Source organism: Monopterus albus, unplaced genomic scaffold, assembly GCF_001952655.1.
Source record: "Monopterus albus unplaced genomic scaffold, M_albus_1.0 scaffold17.1, whole genome shotgun sequence".
NCBI classification, from domain to species: domain Eukaryota; kingdom Metazoa; phylum Chordata; class Actinopteri; order Synbranchiformes; family Synbranchidae; genus Monopterus; species Monopterus albus.
Window position 1 is genome coordinate 3,543,285 of NW_018127897.1, and position 11,668 is coordinate 3,554,952.

The window sequence follows — 11,668 nt, forward strand, 5'->3', positions numbered from 1 at the left end:
TCTCAGTTTCTCCCGGTGACAACACCAGTGTGTGAATGTGTGAGCGTTTGTGAGTGTGAATGGGTGAATGGCCAAATAGTGTGAAAGTGCTCTAAAGTGTGTGCTGTAAAGCGTAGAAAGGCTCTATACAAGTATAAGATCATTTACAACACCTAGAAAGACCAAGGAATTAAATTACAGTTGAAATTTCATCCACTAAGTCATCTCAGATAAATCTATTGATTTCTTAACTGTAAATCTTCATAGTATGTATTAACAACCCATAAAGATCCAACAGATGATAAAAACACATGAACATTTCAGCAGATGGATATAGGTGCGTTTTGGCTATGATTAATTGACACTGCAAATGACTTACCACCTTGGTGCTTGCTGGGATCCCGGTTTTCAGCAGCACCTTGTTCATTATCTGGCTGTGACACTTTCTGAACCTCAGGAGCTGAACGGCAAAGGTGACACTGGCATCAGTTTAACTCGAGCTAAACTGGCAGTGAGCTATCAGAAACTAGGACTGTCATGTTTCAAAAAAACATTTTTGAACAATGTTCAAACTGAAGCTTCATTCTTAATTTGAATGCAACCTCACATAACGTAATGGTACTCTGGATGGACCTGTACCGGTGTGAACATTTACCACAAGAAGCCTGGCAGCTGTTACCTTTTCCCTGCTCCAGAAGATCTGGGGGCTTCTGGCTGCCAGTGGTGCTGCTGGTGGGTCTAGGAGCTGCTGTTCCCACCTGACTCCTCTGTCCCACAGGTGCAGGTGGGGCTGGGGCAGCTGGTGGTGGGGTCTGCACTGCCTGCTCCAGGGTAGAACTTTTTGCTAAAGAGTCCAGCTGGGGAGTAGTGTGCCCTGCAGAAAACATCAAAGTGAGGTCCAAACTTTGTAATTACCTTAAAAATCAGAGGCAGTGCAGTTTGTCTTAAAGCAGGCATTTTGAGTCATGCAGCATTATCTGAATGTCAATACTGAGAAATAATTAATGTAACTCTGAACAAGAAGGCTAATTCATTATAGTGGCACTGAACACATTTAATATCCAATAAGGCCAAAAACAGCAAATATGCAGTCTTTGGTCTTATTAGAGGTGATAAAGTGTGATTGCTCAAACAATACAATAGTTTTACAACAAAGACAAAAATGCAGTATGTGTTTAGTGACTAAATCCCTATCATGCTGGTATAAATACTTCCTCCTTAGAGCAATTTCAAATGTCCAAGCTTCAATAGAACAGTATATTAGAAGTGTGCTGTACAGCTGCCTGCACTGTTCACAGTTCAAGACAACACAATGCTGTGCTTTAGTCAAACCAACAGGAATTGTGTGTTGCCCCAAACACATATCTTCCTTAAAAGTCTTTTCTGAAAATTTTCAGGATTTTGATTAATCATGGAAATGAATGTAAAATCCTTCAGCTTCTAATTGTTACATTGTTCTATACCACCTACAGACAGGTGAGGTGACAAATGAAAGGAAAAATCAACACAAAGTGTCTTAGTACAAACAGCTTCAATGCACCTTGTCTAACATGATGGTCCAAAATCTCCCACACATTACCAGTCACAAGTCTTGACACATTTCCCATTGAAGTGAATAGACACTTTGGAACAAGAACGGCTCCTACCTCCTTCTCCAACAGACCCAAACTGCTGAGCTGCAAGGGGTGTAACACCAAACTGGTTGTAAGGTGGGACAGGGGCTCTGCTGAAAGGCGCATAGGACCCTGTAGACTGGAACGATGATGCTGGCCCCACATTGGTGGATCCAATAGAAGACTACAAAAACAAATACACAGTCAATTCACAAACCCTGACCACAGTGACTGCTAAAAACAGCACTTTCTAACTAACCAGCAGTTGTAAAACTGTGTTCTTAGTTCAAAATTCTTATAATGAATTACCATGATTTAAAGTTCTTCTGAAAAGAGAAGTTGTATGAAGTTCAGTCTTATTAAACATACCGACAGAGATACCTAAACTGCAACTGAAAGTTTGCCTGTGTTGTCCATGTGTCCGTTAAGTGAAAACTTCACAGCAGACATTTTGAACTGTCACTTTGGGTAAAACATGTGTTAATAATAATAACCTTAATGATGGCTCTGTTCTAGTTGCAGGATACGGTTCTTCTTACCATTACTAACTCTGAGAGACGAGACAGTCCAAGTAACTTCAAAACAGTGCTGATTTATTCAAAGGATCACAGGTAAAATTAACATTACACGCTCAGGTATCTTCCACCTCCAAACTGCTCACAGGCAGATGTAAGATGAAAGACCCTGAACCCACCAGGCCTATACATTATATCCCCTCGGTTGGGCTAGCCCCATACTGCACAGAAACGTCAACCGGGACGTCTCTGTTACCAGCTTTGCAGCTGGTCATAGCAGTAGTCAAAACATGAAGCAAATCAATGTGTGTGTGTGTGTTGATTAAGTGGTGTGTAACTAAAAACATTCTCACACGACCTCTAGTAACATGTCGTGACTTAAACATAAGAACATATTATGGCTAAGGCTACAGTTATACACGTCATAATAATAATATTAAACACCCTGTCTGCTGACAGTCATCAACTCTTCTCTCTAGGTATCCTTGACCAGATGTACCCTGTAGAAACTCATGAGCATGACTAAGCATTTAACAGTCTAACTAGACATCCTATCTCCACTAAACATTTCTAATACATAAAGTATCTATCCAATATCTATCTGACTAAAAATACCTAACATACTTAAACATTGCATTAAGCTGTGATAGCTGGTCAGCATAACAGGATCCTGAAAAGAAGTGCTATCATTAATTGAATTATTTTCACCTGTGCTATTTCCTTTGTGACATGTCAACATGTATTCTGTGAAAAGGCCTTGCATCAATTAGAATTAACAGCAAGGCCTTGGTTTCAAATAACCATAAACCTGAGTTTCAGTAAAAAAAATCCTATGAGTTTTATAGCAAATACTGAGAATTTCTGCCATACATGCATCCATTTTTATAGCAGAAGGATGAGCACAAATGCATTTACCTGAACTATGGCAGGGTCCTGAGGCAAGGTGCTAGTGGATTTGGGTGGCTCACATACTGTTAGGTCTTTTATATCACTTCCTCGGAAGATGATGTACTCAAACACTTCCTCACGAGGTGGAATAGGCCTGTCAGTGGGCCGATCTTCAGTGCCGAAAGAGCGAACTGTTGGGAAAGTTAACAAAACAGCTACATTTTTTGACAGTATTGGGCTTTGTATTGAAGCTGAGCAGATCTTACGTCTGCTTTAACAAGGATACCGTTTAAATTTACTGTTTCTCAAAAAAAAAAAAGGGAAAATGAGCCTGGGCTAGCTAGAAGGTTAATTTTCATTCTGGGCAAATGTTAAAAAGGCTTTTGAAGAACCAAACTGTAATAACGACACAAATTAACACATTTGTCAGGTTTGTATTATTAGGATATGTACCTATAGTCATGGCGCGCTGACAGGTGAGTAACGTTACGTTACATAAGTTCACTTAACACACTTTCATAATAAAAACTTAAATATATGTCTTAGCTAATAACCCGTAAATACAATTATTAGAAACATGATTAGCAGCATGCCATTTACTTTCTACTATACAAGTAGTACTCAGTAGTAAGAAGCACATATTTAATCTTCAGCCAAACATAACGACGTAAACAAAGGACACAGAGCTGAATGGCAGCACCACTTAGCTACTAGTTGGCTAAAAAGCTAGCTAACCAGGCTGAAATTAACTTTATTTTCTACAGCGTAACACTTTTCCAGTGTGCATGTTACTCCACTGACAACTACAGTCCAGTTCTTGGTTATTTAACTTACCTTTAGCAAGAGCTACTGTCGAGTTTTCAGTGTCAATGGTGTACAAAATTCCTTCATAGCGGATCTCGGCCTTGGAGATGAGGCTAATCTTACTGCCAATGTACGGCGTCCCTCCTCCGCTCATGCTGGGCCCCTAATTTAAATGCACTTACTGTCACAGAATATGTTTTCTGTCAAACAAGAGAGCAGATGTGTTCTTTTCAGAGCTGTAGTTTTAAAGCTACATTAAATGAACTGGCCAGTTATACCGTGAGTCACACTCATACGCCTCTGAAGTGATTTCTACCACGACATGGCCGTTTTCATTTTCCTTCGCCCGCCGCTAAGGATGATGGGAAAAAGGCTGTGGCTCATTCTTCTAAAGTTGCCTCCCCTTTGGGTCACTTCTACCTGTTTATTTTATTTTATTTTATTTTTTTACTGCAAGAAGTGAGCTGGTAGAAACATGGCAAATTCAGTAATGTCTTGACTACACATGTAGTTGTGTCAACTTTAAGGATTGTTTTGGGGGAAGAAAACGACTCAATTAATTGCGGGGTGCCTATAAAATGTTTGAGATTTATCCATTTTATATCACGATAGTACACAGGGTTTTCCCTCTACACCCTACCCCTACATTGCCAGAGATTAGATTTTTAGATAACAATGTATTCGGCATGATTTGTCCACATTGAACTGCATTATTTTTAATTAGAAACAGTGAAACATAGCTACCTACAATGAAATGTCTATGGAGCAACATACAGTATATTATACGGGATAGTTGTCTGGCTTTATGATACTTGCACCGTTACAACAGTTACTCATTATACTCCACTAAATTAGACCTGAAAAAAAAAAAAAACTAGGATGTCCCTTCCATCAGATGACGTCAGATTCATTCCCACAATGCATAGTAACACGCAGGCGCACTGTTAAAAAAAAAAAAAAAAAAAAAAAAATTAAAAGCGCTATTTGTCAGAGATGGCGGGCGCCTCCGACCCCCTGGAAGATATGCTCTTTTCAGAGGTGGATGAAAAAGCTGTGAGCGACCTAGTGGGCTCATTGGAGTCACAGCTTGCTGGTCAAAGCAACCCAGCAGGTAAAACAGACGAAAACGGAGGTGCTGGCTCAGTGGCCCCCGCTAACCATCACTTAGGGAAAACGCTACCAGCTCCAGTGGGCACAACAACACTAGAACAACAACAAGGACGGCGTAATAAACCTGAGATGCACCAGGAGATCAACTCTAAAGACGTTAGCCCGGATAAAACGGTCACATCTCCTTCTCTGGGCTGCACCCCTCCTTTTGGCGAGCCTTCCACCACTTTGGCTGTCTGCGTGAACGCTACTAGCAGCGGTTCACAATCACATGGAGCATCCATCACAACACTGACTGCATCTGGTGTGTCAACATTGGCATCTCTGCCAGCCAGCATCAGCACCACATCCAGCCGTGGCTCTAAGGATTCCCCGGGGACAGGTGAGACGTCAACGGAAGCCAGTCCACCGAGAAAACGCATATCCACACCACGAAGGAGCACTTCGGCTCGGATAAAGACTTTGAACGGCGCAGCTGTAACGACGAGGAGGAACAGCACCACAGCAGTGGTTGAAAATGCTAGCTCTGTGGATACCGGTGCAACTATAGTAAACTCTTCTCGACCGGCGACATCCTCTATTAACACTTCGACTTTCACCTTATCTAACGCTAGCCTGCCTGTAGGTCAGTCGGCTATTGCTCTCGACCGAGGGACTCCTACCATTGCCTTACACAGACTCCCGAATCATATTGTAGCCAGTATAGCCCAGAACGGCAACGGGACCAATGTTTCGGCCTTGGTCCAGCAAGGCGCTCGCATAGGACCCGTCACCACTTCATCTTCACCTGAGAACCACAGCAAAACGGTCACAGACACAGGGACTTCCAAAACAGACGGTTGTCAACCCAAAATTGTAATGTCAAGCCCGACTGCTAGTGTCAATTCTGTAATAAACACTGTTTCCTCTGCATCTTCTGTTGTCACACCATCTACAACCACAGCAGCAGCAGCAGCAGCAGCAGCTACAGTCACTACAACACTAACCCAGCCTCTGAGCTCTGCCACAGCTGATGCTTGTGTTATAGGGGTGGCCACTAGTTCTGTATGTGGAACTGGTCAAACTACATCAGTGACTACTACTATTAGCATGATCAGGCCCACAGCGCCCTCTCCAACACCCACTGTGGCCACCTCTGCACAGCCTCAGCCCCGTCCTGGACTTACAGCACCTCAAAGGATCGTAGCCCCCCAGTTGATTGTCAGACCACCTCAACAGCAGACGACCATTCAGCTGCCCCCTGGGTTTACCATCCCACCGGGTAAGGTTTGCAGGAGCGCAGAAGAGCAACAGGAGGGTGTTGTTTACACCTGTGGTATAATACTCTTTCCTGAGGCTTAGTAGTGTGTTTGTCAGTATGATGCTGTGTCTTCAGTATGATGAGGTGACATCCAGGTTGGTTATTCCAAGTTATCCTGTGTGCATATTGTAAGTTTTATAGGATGGTGCCTGCTGCTGAGGTAAAATGTGCCTTTTGATATATGCATGTATTCATAGTAGCTGCAGAGAGTTTTAACATGGATGGACCCAGTGGGAATCAAACAGTGCTATGCTGTTGTGCAACAGTATTAAATTTAGACAAAGCATCATTTACATACATCAGGAAGCCACAACTGTAAATGGAATTTTTAGAAATGAGACACACTTTGCATGAAGTTTTCACTGAAACAATATCAAATAAAATGTATCTGTACATTTCAGTAATCTAGCTGATGCTGAAATATTTGATTTAAGTCTCCATAAGAGAGTGTTTTTGCTCACAAGAAAAACACCTTGATGTGGCCATGCTGCTACACTTAAAGCTCAAGGTGAATGGTTTATTGGGTCCTGTCAGGAGAGGACAGGGCTCTTTCCAATGGAATCATATAGATGACCACCAGTGTGATCACAAACACATACAAAGCACATACTACTAATAAAATGCCACATGCTCAAACAGGCACTTAAAAACATTTTAATCTGCTACAGTAACTTGGTGAATGGTGGCTAATTATGGAACTGTCACCAAAGTTTCACACTTTTCACAACAGCATTTCTAAGACCAGTAATTAGAAGCTTTTCATTTGCCAAATACACAATATATGGAGGAATTTGTCTTTATGTTTGTGCAAACACATCAGCAATGTGAAATGTTTACCCATAGTGCATCAAGACACTAAATTACATACTATGGCTACTTGAGGTTGTACAAGGTGACAGAATATCATTAGGTGTTTGATGACAACAGAAAGGTGGTGCTACTTTTTGAAAAGTGGTACCTGATTAAAATACAGTGGCATTACTTTTACTGGCATAGTATTACTGCTTCGTGAGAAATAGCAACTTATTAAGTTAGGGCCTGTCGACTTCCACGTACAGTAAATACTGCAGCATTTCGGACGCCCCAGTACAGCCACCATATTCTGCAGGTAGTAACTTCCAAGAAGCTGGTATTCTGTTATAGAGTAAAAATAGCAGGTAATAACTGTGGACACTGGTCAGAATAGTTTGCGTGCTGCCCTGCTGTGTTGTCATGGATGTTATTCTGAGTCACCTCACCTCAAATAATGACACAGTCAGATATGCTATTAACCTCTCTATGGCCTTTATAAACAAATGTGTAATAAAGCATTTAATCTTAACCTGAAGTGCAACCCCAGCCTTTTGGAAAGAGCAAGGCCTCTATTTAATTAGTGCATGATAACACCTTCAATCAAGTTCCTAACCCCCACATTGTCATTTGTTAATTAGTATGATAAACAGCAAGGTGTAGATCTTTTCTTGGAATGCTAATGTTTCAAAATCACATTTTAAACAGTATTATAGTGCAAAGAAATAAGCAATCATACAGTACAGATAAAATTAGATTCCTGATGGATCTAAATAACAGGTGAAAAAAGTCAACAATAGGACCCTGCAGGGTGTATTGTCACCTATTCTGTGACTGCTTGCAACAAGCTTTTGTTTATTGTCCTTTTATGTCTTTGCTAAGCCTGTTTCACCCACGGTTAGGATGTAACACAAGGCAATGTGCAGTTTCTGTGGTTAATTGCAGTTTTTTATACAATTATGTGTATTTAAATATTTGACTCAAGACTACTTAAGGTGTCTTGTTACACAGTTTTAACTGACACTTTCCAAATACTTCAGAAGTATGTGTTTTCTGTTGTTATGGCATTACACCAGTCACCATCCAATCCCAATGCACTGAACATAGCCTAATCATTAGCTTCTGTTTGGTGCCATTTAAAGTGGTAATCAAGCAGTCTCTTATGTTGATTATTTACTGCCTCACACTTTGTTCATTTTTGTCATAGTTTTTTCCTAAAGTTTGCTTGTTTGGTTTTACATTGCATTCACACTGGCTGCTTGTTTAGCACATTTGCTAGTATGGGCTTTAGAATGCAGACCTCCTTTGTGATGATACTTGGTTATGTGTGCTGGTGGTCAACAGAATGCCCAAGTATACAGATACAAAATGTATCAGCATTTGACTAGCTGTTGGTTTATTATCTTTCAGTGACTGTGATATTATAATGTGTTATCCATATAATGTTGTTAGGCTAGTGGTTAAGGCGCAGCGCTCTTGCCGCTGCGGCCCAGGTTCGAATCAGGGTTGCGTCAGGAAGGGCATCTGGCGTAAAACACGTGCCAAATGTCAACATGCGAGTCGTCAGTGTGACGATTCGCTGTGGCGACCCCTAAACAGGAAAAGCCGAAAGTGACTTTCTATCCATATAATGTTGTTGTCCCATTGTTCTTCAGGAATGGTGCTGGTGCGTACTGAGTTGGGCCAGCTGGTAATGGTTCCTCAGCAGGCTTTGGCTCAAGCTCAGGCTCAAGCTCAGGCCCAGGCTCAGAACAACATCTCTCCACGACCTGCCACACCTACCACAGGAGCATCTTTCAGAGTTACAACTCCACAGGTGAGACTGTTCTACAGAACCCACATGGTAGCTACCACCTGTAGACTTTCAGTAAGGAATCACACATTTCTACTGCTCATATAATGTTTCTTTATAGCTAGACAGGGAGAAAAGAAGCAGATGTGAGACAGGGTAAAGAACTGTGCTATGCAAATACATGTCTGGTTGTATTTATTGTATCCCTGGTTTTGTTTCATTTTTGTTTCCTGTCACTGTACAGATGATGGATCATCTGATTTGTTTGTGTGTATATGTTGCATACAATTTACTTGTGAAATATTCCTTTCCAGAGATTTAATCTTAAATTTGTGATTTTCATTGTGGGTAGAAACAAAACCGTGGTCTGTGCATGTTTTGTAAATCAGATGTAGGGTGATCTTATTTTTCTCTTTCTTATTTCTTTGCAATAAGAACTCTTGTCTTAGTAGATGAGGAGGGCCGTCATCTGGATCATTTGTAAATTCTTTTGCTGCCTGATGGAAAAGACTTTGTGACACTGCACCATTTGTGAATGAGGCTTGTGTCACTAAATTTGCAACCATAATTAACCTTCTCTACTGTGATAAACACTTCAAATGTATGATTTAATACTAATTTATCATGTAGTTTAAATTTGTTACCAACCATTTATACACAGTGTATAAAATGCCAGGGACTTGAGCTCATCTGGCAAAAATAGAGCATGTGTATAAAACAGTTAAATTTTCTGAAGCTGGTTTAACAGAGAACATAGCTTTATGTAGCCAATACAATGTATTGAAAAATACAGGTCAGTTCAGATCCTGTGGATTGGATCAAATCACATATTCTTTTCCCTGCTCCTATATATAGAATTAAATACATTTTTGTTTATGAGTTATTTAGGCAGCACAGTGGCTAGCATTATCTCCTGGCAATGTTGTGAGTGTGAATGTCATCCCTGGTCTGTTCTGTGTGGCCTTTGCATGTTTTCCCCATAGATCTTCTCCCATACCAAAAGACATAAATGAAGGTATTAGCCCACATTCAGACAGACTTTAAATTTGCATGAAAAATGCAGCCTTTATTATTCATTTGGGCGGGGTAACTGTGTTGCGCAGTGGAGACTGGCGCCACAGGGGGTGCTGCCAAAATGACACAACCTTGTGCAGAAAAAAAGTTGATTCTTGTTTAACTTTTTCTGCAGCGTAATGTGATATCATCCAGCAAGATGTATACCTATTGTGTATTCAAGCACACATTCCCAGTATCTTGCTTAGTAACGTGAATGCCATATATGTGCTGTTTGCCTCAAGACGGTCACAGCCAAAAATAAAACAGATTCAGCTCTGATGATTTTCCAGAGTTGTATAGTCCTGTTTGTGAGTATTACAAACCACTGTGCCTTGTATTGTCTAAAAAGCTTTAAACATATAAATCCTCCACAGGACTTCCCAGATCTTATTTCATTGTCTCACTTGTGCACCCACACCAGTGCAGCCTCCTGCCTTGTTTCAGTGTAGGAAAATGTCTCTCTGAATGCAGCCTAAGAAATACTGTTCCCCGTGCCTTTAAAAAGGGGAACTGGCCTCAAGTTTGGAGATGGTCCCTGGGTGCTATTTGGGCTGCCCGCTGCTCCTAAATATTTAGAACAGGTAACTTTCACCACATGATTTATTACGTGCTACTGGGATGTCACAGTGATATACAGTTCCGCTAACATGTACTGACAAAATGTTCTAAGCACATCTGTGCACATCTAGAAATGTACCAGCCTCCATTGTTTTAAACCTGTAGAAACAGTCCAGCATGAAGTGTTTTTGAAAGGACCAAGTAAGACAGTCTCTCTTTTGTTCAGATGGTGCTGCAAGACATTTTGATACATCCAACAATCAAAGTCAAAATGGCACAGTAGATCTCTGTGTCCTCAGTATATCAGAGAACAAAGTTTGATCACATAGGTTGAACTATGGACAGTTCTTGGTGCTGAAATGACATCCAATACCCTAACCAGATGAATAACAGATACAAGTAGAACATAACTTTAATTAGACAATATCATGTCTTTTCAGGTTAGTCATGTTTAATTTATAAAGTAATTTAGATTGGAAGATCATGTCACTTTCTAGCAGCAACCATTTTGTTGCAAAACAAGCATTGACACATTTAAAAATAAGATGCACATATCTTTTGTAACAGTTTTTTAGCCTCAGAATTCTAATCAAAGCCTTGCTCTTATAATTGGATGTGGCATCAAAGAATGGCTGCCCTGTTTAAGCTCAGTGCAGAAAGTGGTTTTCAATATGAGGATTAATAAAGTAGAATAAAAATAAAAGAATCAAAGTTTTCAAAAAGCATACTGTATGTTACCGCATCATTCTATATGCAGTTTCAGACATCTAGGTATCATAGTAAGGATACAGAAGTTACAGAAGGAAACAAGGGATAAAAAGATTTCCGGGTTGCAAGCGCGAGCAGACGTCTTTACTGCTCCTCTTGTCTGTTCTACGATTTTTCACATCTTCTACATTTTCAAGTCTTTGAACAAATTCTACAACTATTAAAATGCCTCCAAGAGGGAAAAGAGCTAATAAATCAGAAGGGAACGAGGATGTTGAAGCAGAAGAGGATTATATTTCAGCAGCGCAAGTAACAGAGATGTTGAGTCAGCAGAAGCAGATGTACACTGCACTGTTGAGCCAACAACAAGACAACTTCAAAGGTTTTGTGCAACTACTTATGGAGACAAATAACAAGAGACTCGACGACATGACCAGAGAAATACAGGAGATAAAAACGAGTTTGCAGTTTACCCAGCGAGATGTGGATGTGATTAAAGCAGCCATGGGTGAACAGAAAATACAAACCAAGGAAACAAAGGATGATGTCTACAAAA

The 11,668-nt window shown here is 40.7% G+C and overlaps 2 protein-coding genes across 5 annotated transcripts in view; one reads left to right on the plus strand and one right to left on the minus strand.

Annotated features, from left to right (window-relative positions):
* The window catches only part of lsm14ab (LSM14A mRNA processing body assembly factor b), an 8,275-nt gene extending 4,111 nt beyond the window's left edge, over positions 1 to 4,164 (minus strand). For 2 of the 3 annotated variants that reach the window (XM_020592453.1, XM_020592452.1), the window contains exons 1-5: positions 3,830 to 4,164; positions 3,023 to 3,186; positions 1,626 to 1,776; positions 659 to 853; positions 359 to 439 (exon numbers count right to left, since the gene is read on the minus strand). In XM_020592453.1, the coding sequence (XP_020448109.1) occupies positions 359 to 439; positions 659 to 853; positions 1,626 to 1,776; positions 3,023 to 3,186; positions 3,830 to 3,953 (715 nt within the window). In that variant the 5' untranslated portion in view covers positions 3,954 to 4,164. The remainder of the gene's footprint in view (positions 1 to 358; positions 440 to 658; positions 854 to 1,625; positions 1,777 to 3,022; positions 3,187 to 3,829) is intronic. The other variant, XM_020592454.1, reaches the window with a different exon arrangement.
* Positions 4,165 to 4,775: 611 nt separating this feature from the next.
* LOC109955829 (transcription initiation factor TFIID subunit 4) overlaps positions 4,776 to 11,668 on the plus strand; it is a 107,297-nt gene continuing 100,404 nt past the window's right edge. For both annotated transcript variants that reach the window (XM_020592358.1, XM_020592359.1), the window contains exons 1-2: positions 4,776 to 6,170; positions 8,654 to 8,814. In XM_020592358.1, coding sequence (XP_020448014.1) covers positions 4,793 to 6,170; positions 8,654 to 8,814 — 1,539 coding nt within the window. In that variant the 5' untranslated portion in view covers positions 4,776 to 4,792. The remainder of the gene's footprint in view (positions 6,171 to 8,653; positions 8,815 to 11,668) is intronic.